Below are 18,389 nucleotides of genomic sequence, written 5' to 3'. Positions count from 1 at the left end.
CCTAACCTAACCTAACCTAACCTAACCTAACCTAACCTAACCTAACCTAACATAACCTAACATAACCTAACATAACCTAACATAACCTAACATAACCTAACATAACCTAACATAACCTAACATAACCTAACATAACCTAACATAACCTAACATAACCTAACATAACCTAACATAACCTAACATAACCTAACATAACCTAACATAACCTAACATAACCTAACATAACCTAACATAACCTAACATAACCTAACATAACCTAACATAACCTAACATAACCTAACATAACCTAACATAACCTAACATAACCTAACATAACCTAACATAACCTAACATAACCTAACATAACCTAACATAACCTAACATAACCTAACATAACCTAACATAACCTAACATAACCTAACATAACCTAACATAACCTAACATAACCTAACATAACCTAACATAACCTAACATAACCTAACATAACCTAACATAACCTAACATAACCTAACATAACCTAACATAACCTAACATAACCTAACATAACCTAACATAACCTAACATAACCTAACATAACCTAACATAACCTAACATAACCTAACATAACCTAACATAACCTAACATAACCTAACATAACCTAACATAACCTAACATAACCTAACATAACCTAACATAACCTAACATAACCTAACATAACCTAACATAACCTAACATAACCTAACATAACCTAACATAACCTAACGGTTAGCATTATGTCCTTAACTTTACAAAGTTATAAATGCTGCTGTCTTCTCTATACTTTGTTCGAGGTAGGGCGCTGCTGACTACACGTTATGTTGGTCGCTAATATCTCATTAGATGTTCACTTTTTGTTAATCTTGAGTATATTTATAACGGCGTTGTTGTATGTGGCAGTTAATTATAATTTTACAGATTTTTCAGTGCAACGGTTCAGGAGATAATATAGAGGCTTATACTTCAAGTGACGTGATAGATTTTTTTTTATGTTGTCTTTCGTAATACGGTTGTTTTGTACTTAAAGGCGTCCAGTTGGCGACATTACATTTGTATGGGCATAAATCCATACTAATATTATAAATGCGTAAGTGTGTCTGTGTGTCTGCCTGTCCGCTTAACCGATTTTTATATGGTACAGATTTATCTTACATCCCGGGGAAGGATATAGGCTGCTTTTTATCCCGGAAAATCAAAGAGTTAAAATATGTAAAAAATGAATTCTCTTTTATTTCGGTTTCATTTTGTTTTACAATATAATTTTAAAGTCTATGTAAAACACATTTAATTAAAAGTCAATAGTTTAAATAATATTTTTTACAAAATGCTTATGAAATAAAACGTTAGGATTTACAAATTATATACAAAAAATTCCAACGTTTCTTGAGTCCAGAGCGTTCTAAATTGAAAAGTAGTGGCGTCGCTCGCGCGTTTCTGCGCTGAGGGAAGGGCGGTGCGAGTGAAAGTCTCGGGTGCTCAGACACAGCTTGTATTCGCGGTCAGTGGTGCGCGTCGGGCGGCGCGGGATGCGACGCGGCGGGCGCGGCGGGCGCGGCGGGCGCCGCGTGCGGCGCGAGGTGCGCGAGCACGACCTGCAACAGGCGCGCGTCGTCAGCGAGCTACGCGGTATGGGTCAGGGGGCGACGCCTTCGAGCTCCAGCGTGGGTTTACATTTTATTAAAATTCTGTGGAAACTCTTCGATTTTTCAGGAAAAAGTAGCAAAGTTGCCACGGGATGTTCAAAAACCTACATCCACGCTAACTATGCTAACGCTAAACTATGGAATTCCATAGTTTACCGTTAGCATACTTCCATACTTATTATAATTTGCTACGAACGGTTTTAAAAGCTAAATGACTAATGAAAATGAATGAAAATGGTACTATTTTAAAGGCTATGCTGTAAGCTTTAAATTAATACCATACTCATTAAAATTGTACGAGTATTTCAGGAGTTATCCTGGTTTAAGTGAAGGAGAAAGAAAAAGTGAAAGATTTGAATTTCAGTCGCCAGGGAATCAGAAATAAACTAAAATTTATGGAATTTTTTTATTTGTTACTTATCAATGGTTCATGTTGCCTCCCCTAGCCCTAATTGCAGGACGAAGACTATTCCTCATGGACCTTGTCAGGCTTCTTGATGGAATGTTGTGAGATACCTTCCCACTCCATATCAAAGCGGATTTCAACTCTTCAACACTTTAAGAAGTCTGCCATATTATATATAATTATATACTATAATTATTTATAGTATAATATTTTACGTAGTAGGAAGAAAATTATAATTTTCGGCGATCATATTATTGTCAGGTGCTACGGCTATTGCCAATTGCACGTCACTACGATGTCACTCAAGAATAAAAAATTATTAAAATTCTGTTAGTTTTGTTTAGTAGTAGTAATGTTAGTGAATTTGCATTAGCCTTTTTTTTTTATTCACTATAGGTAAGCGCTTGACCACAATCACACCTGATGGAAAGTGATGATGTGGTCTAAGATGGGACGCGTTTACCTAGAAGGTGCCTATTCACTCTTGTTTTAAAGATACCCGGATTGTAATTGGTAGGAAACACAGATCGCGGAAGAGTATTCCAAACCTTAGCCATGCGTATGAGTAATGAAGACATAAATAAAACTAGCTAAGATTTTGAAACGTTTTATTGGACCCCTACTATTGCAATGAATTCGTCAATGGTCGTCCTCGGCCGGCGAGCGCGCTCAGCTCAGCACGTCGTCGGGCTCGAGGCGCGGGTAGGAGGGGTGCGTGAGCACGCCGCACGTGTTGGCGCGCGCCTGCACGCGGACGTAGCCGCGCTCGCCCCACGCCTCCGACCACGAGTTCTTCAGTATGAAGTGCGGCTCGCCCCTCTCCTGGCCCCACCCGACGGCCACCACGGCGTGCTTCGCACTTTTCTTAGAACTGAAAATTTTTATTATTAGTATTTTGGTCAAGTGAATTACTTAAATGAAGCTTCGTATGTGCCGGCCGCAGCTGCGGCGCGTCCGTCCCGCGCGCTTCCAGAAGTGATAGCCGTCGCACGGTGCGAACGTCCGAGGGTGTCCTTAAATGTGACTGTGTTCAAAGCTTCACGCTCGTAGTGAACAACAAACAGCAAGCACACACGTTTGCCTCCTCACGAGCGTCTAGTGCAGCAGGTGTAAGGATACGATAGATAAGTTCGCACACTAACCAGCGCTCGTCGTAGAGCACTCCCTTGCTGTAGAGGCTGAAGCTCTTGGGGCTTGAGTCCACCAGCACGACGGCGGGCCCGTGCTGCTTGATCGCCACCTGCGGGACATGCGCGTCAGTGAGTGTTGTGTGTGTGTGTCTGTGTGTGTGTGTGTGTCAGCGGGGAGGCGGTACCTTGAGCGCGGGCACGCTGTGCTTGGTGACGTTGACGTGGCCGCTGATGCGCGCGGCGGGCGCCACCGCCTGCTCCTTGCAGCTCTCCACCTGCGAGACGAGGGTTACGTGTCTAAACTGTATGAAGCAAGTGCTATTCGTCTGTGTATTTGCTCACAACAAGACTACGAAGGATACTCTCACACGGAGGAGGCTAGGGGAGGTTTTCGCTCGAAGGTGGACCGGATGCTACCTTCTCTCGGTACGGCGTGTAGTCGGCGAGCGCGGCCAGCCCGCGCTGCTGCACGTAGTCGTAGGCGCGGCTCGGCCACGTGCCCGCGCAGCCCTTGCCGCCGAACCTGCGCACACGTTGCAATGCGTATGTAACAGTTTGATCCGCGCCGTGATCGAGTCTGCATAATGTTTCGAGTCGAACTATTTGTGTTGGCGGATGGATATTTTGTGAAGTGTTACCACTCGGAAAGCGTTGTCCTTACAGAAATTGTGGTGCACTAAGAAAGTTTTGCTACATGGATTCCGGATACGGCCGGAAAATTGGGCAATCTGGATCGTCTCTTTGGTGAACAGCGGATTGTGGGAGCTGCGCACCGCCCTCTGCCTATTTGTAAGCCCATCTCATGCACACACTTTACGCACCATCTAAGTACATCTATTCACATTGCGTTTACTACTTACTCTTGAAGAAGCTTTGTCGCCCAACAAAAGGCAGGTGTGCTATGATTGCATTTAGCTGTACGCTGTCTATTTCCTAGCTACATCATCCACAGGTCGATCAGCCGGTCGGCTGTTAGAGCGACCTCACGCTTCGCTTGTCCGTGCTAGGTCTCTCTCATGGGCCCGGCGGCCTACGCTCTGTCGGCAGACGAACAGGGACCGAAAAACTTATTGTGAAAACTAATCCTGTCATATTTTCCCGAATCGGAGGGCCGACATGTCCTTTTAAATAATTTATAAATAAGTACATATCAAAAACGCCGGAATCGTCTCCCTTCGTATCGCGCCCGGAGCGCCTCACACCGCCACTCGCGAGGACGCGGCTCACCGGCAGCCGAGTGCCGGAGATACCATTAATTTCTTTAAGTGAAGGTACAAATACTTTTATAGAAGTTCTAAATATGACCTTTCTGGAACTCACATTGTCATCGTGTACGTCTAGTGTATCACACTCTTGGAATTTCAAAACCATCTAAGAGTATATGTACTCACGGGTGTGCGCAGTCGACGAGTTGCTGCTCGGAGAGCGGCGTGAGGCGGCCGCTGCGGCGGAACAGCGCGCCCTCCAGCGCGCCCACCGTGGCGAACGCCCAGCACGACGCGCACGACTGCCCCTGATCTGCAACACATGCGCGAGTTAGGTGCGTCGGCCACGCGCCGACAGCGGGAGAGAGCGGCGCGTCACTCACAGCGCACGGGCGACACGCCGCCCTCGGCGCGCCAGTCGAAGGCCGCGGGCAGGCGCGGTGCCAGCGAGCCCAGCGCGCGGCGCCCGTGCGGGAAGCGCTCGGCGTGCTCGCCCGCGCCGCCCCGCGCCGCGCCGCGCAGTCCGCGCATTTCGTCGTCGAGGCGATCTCCCAGGAAGTTGAGGCCGAGCTGGAAGGTGGCGCCGGCGCGGTTGCCGGACGCCACGAAGCGCGAGCTCTGCATCACGGCGTTCTTGCGCACCGCCTCCTCTGCGTCGTCGACGTACTGACGCTCGTTTTGGACTTTGAACCTGTGTCAGAGGGAGTCTTATTAATAATCATAAGGTCTCGTTTTAGGATCAAACTGTTTGACAGACGTAGTGAGCGCTGAATTAGTACACTATAAGAGAGTTAGGATGATGGCGACGTAGCGTGGGCCGCGGTGCGCGTAGGGGCTCGAAGCGTCGATACGTTCAGCCACTGCTGGTGCAGCAGCAGCTGCAGGTCGCACACCACACACTCACCGCTCGATGACGGCGTCGTAGCGCGGGTCGCGGCGCGGCAGCGTGAACTCGCGCAGAGGCTCGAGGCGCGCCAGCGCGTCGGGCTCCGACGCGTTCAGCCACTGCTGGTGCAGCAGCAGCTGCAGGTCGCACACCACACACTCACCGCTCGATGACGGCGTCGTAGCGCGGGTCGCGGCGCGGCAGCGTTAACTCGCGCAGAGGCTCGAGGCGCGCCAGCGCGTCGGGCTCCGACGCGTTCAGCCACTGCTGGTGCAGCAGCAGCTGCAGGTCGCACACCACACACTCACCGCTCGATGACGGCGTCGTAGCGCGGGTCGCGGCGCGGCAGCGTGAACTCGCGCAGAGGCTCGAGGCGCGCCAGCGCGTCGGGCTCCGACGCGTTCAGCCACTGCTGGTGCAGCAGCAGCTGCAGGTCGCACACCACACACTCACCGCTCGATGACGGCGTCGTAGCGCGGGTCGCGGCGCGGCAGCGTGAACTCGCGCAGAGGCTCGAGGCGCGCCAGCGCGTCGGGCTCCGACGCGTTCAGCCACTGCTGGTGCAGCAGCAGCTGCAGGTCGCACACCACACACTCACCGCTCGATGACGGCGTCGTAGCGCGGGTCGCGGCGCGGCAGCGTGAACTCGCGCAGAGGCTCGAGGCGCGCCAGCGCGTCGGGCTCCGACGCGTTCAGCCACTGCTGGTGCAGCAGCAGCTGCAGGTCGCACACCACACACTCACCGCTCGATGACGGCGTCGTAGCGCGGGTCGCGGCGCGGCAGCGTGAACTCGCGCAGAGGCTCGAGGCGCGCCAGCGCGTCGGGCTCCGACGCGTTCAGCCACTGCTGGTGCAGCAGCAGCTGCAGGTCGCACACCACACACTCACCGCTCGATGACGGCGTCGTAGCGCGGGTCGCGGCGCGGCAGCGTGAACTCGCGCAGAGGCTCGAGGCGCGCCAGCGCGTCGGGCTCCGACGCGTTCAGCCGCTGCACCACGTCACACAGCTCGTCTGTAACATCCGCGCCGGCAAACGGTTTCATAAAACGTAGCACACATTGAACGTCACCGATAGTTTCTACAAGATACGAACCTAAGTTGGCTTCGAAAAACTCCGGTTCTTTATCGTGGTAGTACACGTCCAAGTAGGTGTGATGGTAGCCGTCGCAGTCGGCGCCCAGCACCGAGCTGTTGACCACCACGTTGTACCTGCGCGCAACAACACGCGTTAGCGACGGGCGGAGCGGGGGGCGGGGGAGGCGGGTGCGGGCGGATAGCTACCGCAGCGGCAGGGCGGAGTCCTCGCCGTCGCGCAGCAGCCACAGCTCGTGCAGCGCCGTCAGCGCCTCGCCGCGCGCGCCGCCCGCCGCGCCCTCCGCGCGGTACAGCCAGCGCTCCGCGCCCTCCGAGTAGCCTGCGCCACGGAACCACCATGCGGCCCTCGTTAGATATTCGATTGAAACATTTCAATGTAATGTTATAGCTGAAGTGGTAATGAGCTGGGCGCGATGTATTCTAGGCGCTAGAATGGTGACCTCGCACTGGGAAGTGCAGCGTCGCCAGACTCTTCCACGGAGTACACAGACGACATCGAGCGAGCGGCGGGGAGCCGTAGCGTGTGCAAGTCCCTACGAGGACGTGTGTTGATAGTGACGATGATGGTGATGACGTGATGCACTGACAATGTGTGACGTCAAACCTGCGAAGGTGAAGAGCTGCAGGTCGGGCAGCGCGGGGTGCGCGCGGTCGGCGGCGCCGGCGGCGGCCACGCTGGTGGCGCAGCGCCGCAGCACGCGCCCGGCCGTGCGGTCCACGTGCATCTGCACACGTACAACCATTTCTATAATATTATATCGTGCTACACGAGCATAAAGCATATTTTGCGTTGCGAACTGTATCCTACTCAGTGTAATGACGTTAATTTTACTAGTGGTTGGCATCGATTGACAGAACCACACACAGAAGCAGGCGCGGGGCTCCCCCCGTGCGTCAAACATTATGCGACTCTGCAGCTGACCTCAACTTTCTGCACTCGGCCGTCGGGCAGCAGCTTGCGGAACGTGGCCGCCGAGCCGTCCTGGAAGTGCACGCGCGCGTCGCCGCCGGGCTCCCACCTGTGTGTCAAACATTATGATGTCAACTCGGCATCACTCGCTAAATTGAAAAGATAGTAATACTTACATTACAGTCCAGACCTAAAAAAGAACGGTTACTGGCCGAGTAACATCGGAAGGCCGAGGCGAAGCCGAGGACTTCACAAATGACTTTGAAAGGACGAAGCGCCGGCAGCGCCTTTTCAAACTAAACTTGGATGAGGTCGGTACAAGTGCTATTTCGGCCGAAACGTGTAGGTAACTTTTCTACCATTTGCGAGGAAACATTAAAAAATTAATTGAAAAAACAAAGTTTTAATTCATATGAAAATGTATATTGTAAATAATAATATAGTAAAAAAAAGATTAAATAAAATTCGGAAAACTAAAAAAAAAACGAAAAAAATCCAAACAGGAAAACAATAAAAATAAATACAAGTGTAAATTAAAATTTTATAACACCCCCGACAAGTGAAGGTTACAGTAACTAGAAAAGAGCTGTTAACTTTCAAAAGGCTGAACCGATTTTCTTGGATTACAGCTAAGAACACTCTCGATCAAGTCAACTTTCAAACAAAAAACTAAATTAAAATCGGTTCATTAGTTTAGGAGCTACGATGCCACAGACACATACACCGATACACACGTCAAACTTATAACACTCCTCTTTTTGGGTCGGGGGTTAATAAGAAAATAAATAACTATAAAAAAAAATGTAAAAATACCTAATACATCCTAGTAAAAGAAATTCAAACGAGAAAAAAATAACAAAAAAGAAAAATTTATGAATTGAAAAAACCAGCCAAGTGCGAGTCGGACTCGCGCACCGAGGGTTCCGTACTCGGGTATCAAGTGTGCAGCTCGCCTGACTTCATACCTAGGTACATTACACGTGTAGCTAAACAACAAGGTAAAGTTGAAAACTAAAACCCGACTGCGATCGTCTTAATAAACGCTCAAATATTACAGTAAAATTGTTTTTCTGTGGCTTGGTATATTTTAATGTTGTTGTACATTTGTATACATGAGCTCAGAATTTTCTCCTCTTTCATTTGACATCCCACTCGATACAATAGCAAAAAATTTTTTTTGTAGACCTCCACTTTTTTTGATGTAACACCTGTTAGGACAATTTTTTTCTTATAAAATATCGCCTATGTCACCCGGACCTTTACAACGAATCAATTGACACCTCATTCATCAAAATCGGTAGAGAAGTTTAGGCACTACGGTGGAACACACAAATTCTGGATACAAACATACATACATACATACATACTTACATACATACCTACATACATAGACTGCTAAAATCATAACCCTTTCTTTTGGCTTTGCCGCAGTCGGGTAAAAATTATTTTTTACTTTTTAGTGTTTGTGGTTTTTAAGTCGGTTTTATTTTTCTTTTGAAAATTTTTTATTTTACAATTTTTAGTGGCCCCACTGTACTATAATATGTTATGCCCAGTTAAAACCCTACTGTTTACTAAGCTATCACACTGATCGCGAGCAATTTGCTCCTATCCATTGAGAAGTTCTGTTCTCCATCTCCGAAGACAGATATTCATCAGATCTTCATCAAATTTATATGGGACCACCTTCACAGTATATCCTTTTAAACAAGAAAAATATTTTGCAAATTGGTCCAGGCATCTTAGAGTAATCGGGTAACACACAAAAAAAAATCCGACGAATGAGAACCTCCTCCTTTTTTCGAAGTCGGTTAATAAATTAAAACCTGTTTTAGAATGTACAAATAAAGCCCTTTCATATAATTTCTTCAAAATAATTACCAAACGGTGTAAGCTTCAGAGAAGCCAGCCCTCGGCACCGTGAGCACGGCGCGTATCTTGAGCGCGCGCTTGAGGCGCGGGCGCGCGGGCGCGGGCGCGGGCGCGGAGCGGAGCGCGCGCGCGTGCGGCGCCCACTCGTCGGCGTCGTGGTCGTCGTCGTCGGCGAGCAGCACGCGCTCGCTCGCGTCGAACTCCGACTGCGCGATGGCCGGCGGCCACTCGTCGCCCGCCGGCGCCGGCGCCTGCGCGCGGAACGCCTCCACGAGCCGCTGCGACGACTCTGAGAACACGAGTACCCAATACCCATACTAGCGATTATAATTATTATTGGTGTTTATCTATATATACTTATATACTTATAATAAATAAAATTGGAGTGTCTGTCTGTAATTTCGAAATAACTACCGCATATTAAGGTCATATGGTTATTTGAACGATACTATAACTGAATCACACGTTTTTAAAATTTTTGTCTGTCTGTCTGTCTGTTTGGAAAGGCTAATCTTGGGAACGGCTTAACTGATTTTGACGGGATTTTCACAGACAAGTAGAGAATTGACCAGGGAGTAACATAGGCTACTTTTTTAACCGACTTTCAAAAAGGGAGTTGTGTTTTTCTACCTATGTACACCGAAATCTCCGAGATTTCTGAACCGATTTGCGTCATTTCTTTTTTAATCGATAGAGGAACTTCAATCCAATCCACGCGGGCGAAGCTGCGGGCATCAGCTAGTGATCAAATAAAATACAACATCGGTACGGCTGTCAGTCCTAAAGATCTATCATCTTGGAAACGAACAAAACTTTTTTTTACTGAGTACAGCTACATTCATTTTATTTTATTTATTTATTTAATTAAAGACTTAATAAAAAAAAGAACATTTTATACCAAACGTTGTGGACCAAAACACTAGATAAAAACTGAGACTGGTGTTTGAAATTTGAAGTGTTTGAAGTTTGAAAAATAGGAAGTGTTTTAGATTATAGCAATTTGGAGTTTTTTACTTTGGAAATTCTTATAATTTTATTTCGTCATTATACTTCAGCATTGTATTTATCAGATCAAAGTTGCATAGGTAGGTACGTGTCGTCATTATATACTAATTACCAAACACCCTGTATAAAAGCAGTTTGGATATCTCCAAAGGAAAATAATTGTTGAACAGTTATGGCGCCGCGCCATAACTGTTCAATAATTATTTTCCTGTAAAATGTCTATTCGTAAATCCAGATGTTCGTCGCGGAACTGAATTCACATCTTTGTTGCCTTTGCCTGAGGTGACCGGGAGCTTGCTCAAACGTAAAGTAGTCTATATATTTTGCCATATACATACATTATTAGTTGCCATATGTATATTTTTCTTGGTGTTAGTACTTTACTCAGCTTAAATAGTTTTTCTTTAGGAAATCGACGTTTTTTTCTTAAAATAATTTTGAGATTGAGTTGTTGAGCCTTATTGAGTTTGTCTAATAAACCACATGAACCCCATGCTATGATGCCATACAATATTAACGCCCGAGTTAAAGAGCAATACACTGTTAAGAGTAGGTTGACACTCATAACATTTCTTAGATCATTGTATATGTAAATAGCTCAAACTTCGGACTCACTACTACTAGTACATACTTACATAACAACTAGGTACGTGAGTAATTATAGTACTATATTTTGATAAGTGATCATCACTCACCGACGGGGGGAACATGCGGCTTGTCGCGGAATACTGGAAATGCGGATTCAGCGCTGTACGGCGGCGCCCTGGCGGCCGGGCGGCGGCGCGGGGCGCGGTCCTCGTCGTCGGGATCGTCGTCGCCGGCGCCGGCGAGGCCGCGGCGCGAGGGCCGCTCGTCCTCTTCGTCGTCGTACTCACTCGCGGGTCGTCTTCGAGCAGGTCTGCCGCTGTTCGCATCTGTACGGAAGGATCGAGGCTTAATTTTTCTCACAACTGAGAAAAATTCGGAGTCTATTTCTCGTGCAATATCAGCATAGGTACCGAAGCGCCGCGTGTCCTGCACCGCCACCGGCAGCAGCAGCACCGGCAAGCTCGCCACGCGGCCGCTTTGCCTGCGACCTGCAAACAGAAATTTCTCCGATACTCTTCATTCGAGAGACGAACCGGCCGGGAGCGCGCGTCGCGGCCGGAACGCGGAACTCACTCGCGGGCGCAGAGAAGAGGGCCGAGAGAGGCCAGTCGTCGTCGGCGGCGGCGTCGTAGCCTGAAAAGGAGAGCACGTTTCAGATTCCTTCATGTTATTATACCGATAACTTTCAACAAAAACTACTTAAGTAAATCTTAATTGTTAACTTACCAGATATGAGCTGTAAAAAGTTTTGAGATGCAGAGCGAGGGTTGCGGCCCGCGTGCTGCGACTCCGGCGGCAGCTCCACCCCCGGCGACGCGACTGTCGCCGGCGCGACTGTCGCAGCCGCGCCGCGACGCGGCGAGGCTGGAACGCGGGAACGGGAGGCGTGAGGCGGCTCGCGAACAATAGGTAGAGAGACGTAGTCGAACACATTCTAATATATCAATAAACCACATTTTTGTGGTTTGTATTTTATTTCTCAGTCATATTGAAACAGGTTTTCTAAAACTACAAAACAAAAGAGACAATATTTAAAAATGATGTTGAATATAAAATACCGTGTATCAGGGGGCACGGCAGTGCCCCCGCCAAGGCGAGCCAAACGGCGGCCGGGGCGCTACGTAGTACCTTTTTCTCGAAGTGTTTCGCCGTATTTTCGACCCGTCATAACTTCGGTCTGGATGACGCTAGAAAGCTGAAATTTTCAGTATAAGGTGTCCTCAGCAAATTTACCAAATATACTAAGTATCAAATATCTAGCTTTTATAGTTACAGATTTATTGATACCTAAAATACGCCGTTTTCGTCCCTCACTGATGATCATCACAATTCATAGTCTGTAATTCTAGGGTACTTCCAGAAGTCCTAGAAGGCTGAAATTTGGTATGTAGATTAGAAATTGCATACAAACTACAGGAAAATTAAGAAATTGGCAATGCCCCCCCTCTACGACTCTTATGGGAAAAGCAAATCTGTAAATTCTGTCGGTAGAATGCTGATATTTTTAGGATAAGATGTCCTTGGCAAATTGATTAAACGCATTGAGTATCAATTGTCTAGCTTTTATAGTTTCAGATTTATTGACAGTCAAAACTTCTAGTCTGTAATTCTAGGGTACTTCCCGAAGTCCTAGAAGGCTGAAATTTGGTATGTAGACTAGAAATTGCATACAAACTACAGGAAAATTGAGAAATTGGAATTTCCCCCCCTCTACGCCTCTTATGAGAAAAGCAAATCTGTAAATTCTGTCGCTAGAATGCTGATATTTTCAGGATAAGATGTCTTTGGCAGATTGATTAAACGCATTGAGTATCAATTGTCTAGCTTTTATAGTTTCAGATTTATTGACAGTCAAAACTTCTAGTCTGTAATTCTAGGGTACTTCCCGAAGTCCTAGAAGACTGAAATTTGGTATGTAGACTAGAAATTGCATACAAACTACAAAAAAATTAAGAAATTGGAAATTTCACCCCTCTACGCCTCTGTATGGGGGAAGCAAATCTTTAAATTCTATCGCTAGAATGCTGATATTTTCAGGATAAGATGTCCTTGGCAGATTCATTAAACGTACTGAGTATCAATTGTCTAGCTTTTATAGTTTCAGATTTATCGACATTCAAAACTTCTAGTCACAAATTGTAGGGTACTTTCTTAAGTCCTAGAAGACTGAAATTTGGCATTAAGTAGGAATTTCAAGAATTATGAACAACAGATAAATTAAGAAATCGGGTCCCCCTTCATCCCCTCGTATATGAGATGCATATCTGTAAAATCTGTTGCTCGAATACTAAAGTTTACATGATAAGATGTCCGTGGCAGATTTGTCAAACGTACCAAGTATCTGTGTTTCCTGAAGTCCTAAAAGACTGAAATTTGGTATATCTGCTTCAAAATTGAGTTGCAAGATTCCACCCGAACAAACATACATACATACGAGTACATTGCAAGTTGAATAAAAGCTTTTAAAAAAAGAGGTAACGATAGAGAGTGGGCCATGAAAATGATGTACCTACAAGAAATAGATCCAAAAAAAATTTAGGGCACCTGCCAAAAAGAAATGAAATCCCACCAAAAACATTTCATGTAAAAAGTTAGCCAAGACTCACAAGTTCATAATGTTTTCACTGTTAAAAAGTTATGAGATCTCTAGTAGAGCCAAGCCCCTAGCTGAGCTTAGATTTGTGCTGGCCATGGGACCATCCCAAGTCCAAAGTAATATAGCTCTTAAATGTTCTTGACTATATCAGATTTGATATATTCAAGAACACTGATTGACAGATATTTGTAGAATCAGAGCTTGTAAGTAGAGTGATTTGTTATTTATTGTTATAAATGTGATATAGTCAAGAACATTTAAGAGCTATATTACTTTGGACTTCGGATAGGTCCCATGGCCAGCACAAATCTAAGCTCAGCTAGGGGCTTGGCTCTACTAGAGATCTCATAACTTTTTAACAGTGAAAACATTATGAACTTGTGAGTCTTGGCTAACTTTTTACATGAAATGTTTTTGGTGGGTGACATTTACTTGGCAAGTTTTGATGGTCGTCGCATACGAGCATATCACGCGGCTGACAACGAGCAGGCCACGAGCGGCTTTGCTGTGACACAGGAAGTGCTCTTTGTTGGTTATTTACATACAGTATCATAATTAATTAGGTATTTCATAATTAATATTTGCGAGCGATTGAGGTAGGTATACTTATCAAACAACACAATCAATCAAAAATTAAAATAAATCTGTTTTAGAATGTACAAGCCCTTTCATATGATACCCCACTTGGTAGAATTATCTTAATTTGAAAATTGAAACACATTTTTATCTTTTCTTCTATGATGTAAATACAAATTCACGTTTTTCGGATTTTTTCCTTTACTTGTGCTATAAGACCTAACCTACCTGCCAAATTTTATGGTTCTAGGTCAACGAGAAGTACCCTATAGGTTTTATTGACAGACGGACAGACAGACATACAGACATCAAGGTGATCCAATAAGGGTTCCATTTTTCCTTTTGAGATACGGAACCCTAAAAATAATATATTATTTATAATGCTTTGAAAAATGGCAGATCCGCACCACAATGTATCATCGAGCTGCTACTTCCATACCGGGAGCCCGCAGCCCACAAGCTAATGCTCTAAATACAATCTGAATAATTTGATAAAAATAACATTAAGTTGAAGTCCTTGAGCAGGTATTAAATATTGTGACATTGTGATATAATAAGAGACAAATGGAAAAAGTCCGACCGTGACATTGACCTCTGCGGCGGCTGGTGGCCGGAGCTGCTCGCGAGCGGGCGTGATGCGTCACTCGTTTAGCGAACTACTTCATTTTCAGCATTTTACTTAATTAGCCTTCCATTCAGTCTCTACACAATATTGTTTTGTGGCTCGACCGCTTCGATCGTTCCATTAGGTATGATTGATTTTGTGAAGTGGCGATAGTAAAAAGAAACCCGGCTGAATTAGTTGCGCACACTTCTCAGACCGGGGCGCGTTTGGTACCCGGCCTCTCTCGGGGTGAGATGCGGTCAGGGGGAAAGGCTGACGCGCACAGATAGTGTTTTCCCCGTCATTTGTAGAAACAGCACTACTTTAGGCTCCACCCACTAACGAATTATCGTTTCGGTGAAGCGGGTTCTCGAAGCGTGAAACCAAAGCTCGCGAAGGAGGTCCCGAATGAAGCGAGCCTGCGAAGCCGTCGACCTCCGTAGCGGAACGAAGGTCGTGGGGTGAAGCTGAATGAAGGGACGACGAAGCGAGGATACTCGATACTCTCAGCGGGGACACTACGAGTTGATCAACGGAGACAGAGCACAGCTCAGATAGACAACGAAAACTATTTTTAATTTTATTCAATTACCGCTATCCGCGTCCAGGAAGGATCACACTCAGTGAAAGCTAGTTTTATGTTTTTATTTTCTTTTACTTATATTTTTATATTTTACATAATAGATAAATACCCATAATAATTTTAGTACAAAAATACCTAGTAAGTATTTCAAATTCTGGTAAGTACCCCTGTGACTTCTCTCGAAGGAAGCGGCGGTTTGATAGGCAAGTACTGGACTAGCCGATGCGGGTCACTCTGGGTTAAATGTTGCGAACGTGAAAACTTACCAAATATTAATATTGTCAGTGAAATGAAACAAAACAAGTCCGGTGCGCGTCGCGCCGGAGCCGGCGGCGCCATGCTGCCGCGCTGTCGTGCTGTCGTGCTGCGTGCTGCGTGCTGTCGTGTCGCGCGATGCTCGCGCGGCGTGCGTGTGCTGCGGCGGGCGGCGCGTGTCTGTATGCCGCGCGCGCGCTCGCCGGCAGCTTTATACGCGCAGGCGCCGCGCGCGCACGAACCTGTCCCGCTTCGACATCTCATTCGAATGTGAAAATATATCACATCCTTGTTTTACATCGGTACCTACTACATATTATTATATCATATTTTAGCTTCAATTGTTTTTTAAAAAGAATAAATACCTACATTGATAACATAATTGCAAAAATGGATATAAAAAACAAAACAGAAAGATTTTTTGGGTTCCGTACCTCAAAAGGAAAAACGGAACTCTTATAGGATCACTTTGTTGTCGTATGTCTGTCCGTCCGTTCGTCCGTCGTGTCTATCAAGAAAACCTATAGGGTACTTCCCGTTGACCTAGAATCATGTTTGGTAGGTGATTAGGTCTTATAGCACAAGTACAGGAATAAATCGGAAAACCGCAAATTTGTGGTTACATCATTTAAAAAAAAATTAAAACGTGTTTCAATTTTCAAAGTAAGATAACCATACCAAGTGGGGTATCATATGAAAGGGTTTTACCTGTACATTCTAAAACAGATTTTTATTTATTTTTATGTATAAAACTAAGGGATGCCCGCGGCTTCGCCCGCGTGGATTTCGATTTTTTTCAAATCCCGGAACTCTTTGATTTTCCGGGATAAAAAATAGTCTATATGTCCGTCCCCGGGATATAAGCTAACCCTGTACCTTTCGTCAGAATCGGTTAAACTGTTAACGGGTCGTGAAAAGGTAGCAGACAGACAGATAGACAGACAGACAGACACACTTTCACTTTTATAATATTAAGTATGGATAATTTTTGATTTATCGTGCAAAATGTTGGAAAAAATACCCGAGTACGGAACCCGCGTGCGCGAGTCTGACTCGCACTTGGCCGGTTTTTCTTTGTTTGAAAGGGTATACTTTGCAGGTGGTCCCATATAAATTCATAAATGAATATCTTCTGAGATGGAGAACAGAACTCCTCAATGGATAAGAGCAAATTGCTCGCGATCAGTGTGACAGCTTAGTGAACAGTAGGGTTTTATCTGGGCATAGCATATTATAGTACAGTGGGGCCACAAAAAATTGTGAAATAAAAATTTTTCAAAAGAAAAATAAAACCGACTTCAAAAACCACAAACATTAAAAAGTAAAAAAGCTTCACACTTGGATTTCTAATTTTGTTTTATTATGCTCGCTCGACTTCATACATAGGTATATTACACGTGTGAAAACAAAAAATATTTTTTACTTTTAAGTGTTTGAGGTTTTTTCGAAGTCGGTTTTATTTTTCTTTTGATTTTTTTATTAAATAATTTTATTTTATTGAATTTATCACAATATAATTATCACAAATAATATATAGGAATCAATACAGTACCGCCAACGCAGTGGTTATTTATATTTCTATTTGCCTCCAACTCCTCAAATGCTGCTGAGAATGTCTCGACAGAACAACCAGCGACTGTTTGTGCCCCTGGCCCCCCTTCTTTTTTTTTTTTGTTGACGCTGGGGAATGCATTTACGCATCCCCCCGGAAGTTAGCCAGCCAGCCGTGAGGCAGCCAGCCAGCTGAGGGAGGGTATGTGGGACTCGCCGGCCGAGAGACGACCGGAATACCCACTAAACCCCAGCGGCGCTACTGCGCGTCGCCTGGCGACTGGGTCACGGGAACGGCCGAAGCAAACAACCGCGACCCAGCCAGCGACGTCTGCCGAGGCAGACCCTCCACCGGGGACCTGCTCGGTCCCCACCACCGCACCTCCGGGACGCACCAACGAAGTGCGTCCCCCGACCCTGGGACGCGCACGTCGCCCGTGTCCCATCCTCCGCTTCGTCCATTGTGCCCTCTGCTAGTCAGAGGGACACGCGAGCCATAGCCAACAATATCTCCGAAGAGAAATTATTAGCCATGTTACCGGGGCCCCCTGGGACCTCGCGACCCGCAGTTGCACATACCTACCTGCTCGATTATTGACCTCGAATAAAACTTACATCAAATAAATGTTTTTATTATTATAATATGAGGGGTTAAAGTATGAAATTGCCGATTTGTACTGAAAAATAAAAATTCGTTTTTTTTTAATTTAACATATTTATTTAATCAAAATAATTACCATTATTATCTATACATTGCTGCCATCTGATAGGAAGCTCATTTATGCCTTTGCGATAGAACTCTGGTGATCTAGATTCGACAAACTGTGTGAAAGCATTTTGCACTGCCTCCTGAGAAGAAAACTTTTTATCACGCAGAAAATTGTCCAAATCACGAAAAAAATGGTAGTCCGTTGGAGCAAGGTCTGGCGAATACGGAGGGTGACGAATGGTTTCTAATTGCAGTTCCTGTAGAGTTAAAACGGTTTCTAGTGCTGTATGAGGTCTCGCGTTATCATGGAGCAATAATGGTGAAGATCGATTCATAAGTCGGGGCTGTTTCACTGCTAGTTTTGCTGTCATTGTTCGGAGTTCGGCGCAGTAGACATCTGCCGTTATTGCTTGACCAGATCGGAGAAAGCTATAGTGAATAACACCACGCTGAGACCACCAAACAGTTACCATTACCTTTTTATTGGTAAGTTTTGCTTTAGGACACTGTTGCGGCGTTGCACATTTTTAAAAGAAGAACTACATAGGTACCGTATGAAAAAAGTTTCACTCAAAAATCTCAAACCATGAAGGTTCTATGTCAATTCGAAGTACCTATTACAATAAAACGGCAATTTCATACTTTAACCCCTATTATTTGAATGTAACGGAGCGACACTGCAGTACAGTAGAGGGCGGCCCGCGGCCCGCTGACTGACGACGATGAAATGCTTTCGGGTAAGGTAAGGTTACAAATAAGAAATGCCATTGAAGGGATTTTC

General features: G+C 45.6%; 1 protein-coding gene across 1 annotated transcript; it reads right to left on the bottom strand.

The window, feature by feature from the left end:
* Window positions 1-2,637: 2,637 nt before the first annotated feature.
* LOC123865030 lies at window positions 2,638-15,607 on the bottom strand. The gene is made up of 17 exons (XM_045905847.1): window positions 15,566-15,607; window positions 11,461-11,668; window positions 11,308-11,367; window positions 11,145-11,222; window positions 10,842-11,060; window positions 9,151-9,430; window positions 7,282-7,378; window positions 6,964-7,084; window positions 6,546-6,678; window positions 6,358-6,473; window positions 6,153-6,276; window positions 4,762-5,069; window positions 4,565-4,691; window positions 3,591-3,696; window positions 3,359-3,448; window positions 3,186-3,283; window positions 2,638-2,914 (listed from the first exon to the last, which is right to left on the bottom strand). The coding sequence occupies exons 1-17, from the start codon at window positions 15,605-15,607 to the stop codon at window positions 2,713-2,715; spliced, it is 2,409 nt and encodes an 802-aa protein (XP_045761803.1). The 3' UTR covers window positions 2,638-2,712.
* Window positions 15,608-18,389: the final 2,782 nt, after the last annotated feature.

The sequence above is a fragment of the Maniola jurtina genome, chromosome 5 (assembly GCF_905333055.1).
Source record: "Maniola jurtina chromosome 5, ilManJurt1.1, whole genome shotgun sequence".
Taxonomy (NCBI): domain Eukaryota; kingdom Metazoa; phylum Arthropoda; class Insecta; order Lepidoptera; family Nymphalidae; genus Maniola; species Maniola jurtina.
This window is presented reverse-complemented; position numbering and strand designations above follow the sequence as displayed.

Coding starts and splice junctions, on each gene's coding strand:
- LOC123865030 (XM_045905847.1), bottom strand. CDS start 15,607: ATGTCGAAGCGGGACAGGTTCGTGCGCGCGCGGCGCCTGCGC. Junction 11,368..11,460: donor CTTTTTACAGCTCATATCTG/GTAAGTTAACAA, acceptor TCTCCTTTTCAG/GCTACGACGCCGCCGCCGAC. Junction 4,692..4,761: donor CGGCGTGTCGCCCGTGCGCT/GTGAGTGACGCG, acceptor CATGTGTTGCAG/ATCAGGGGCAGTCGTGCGCG.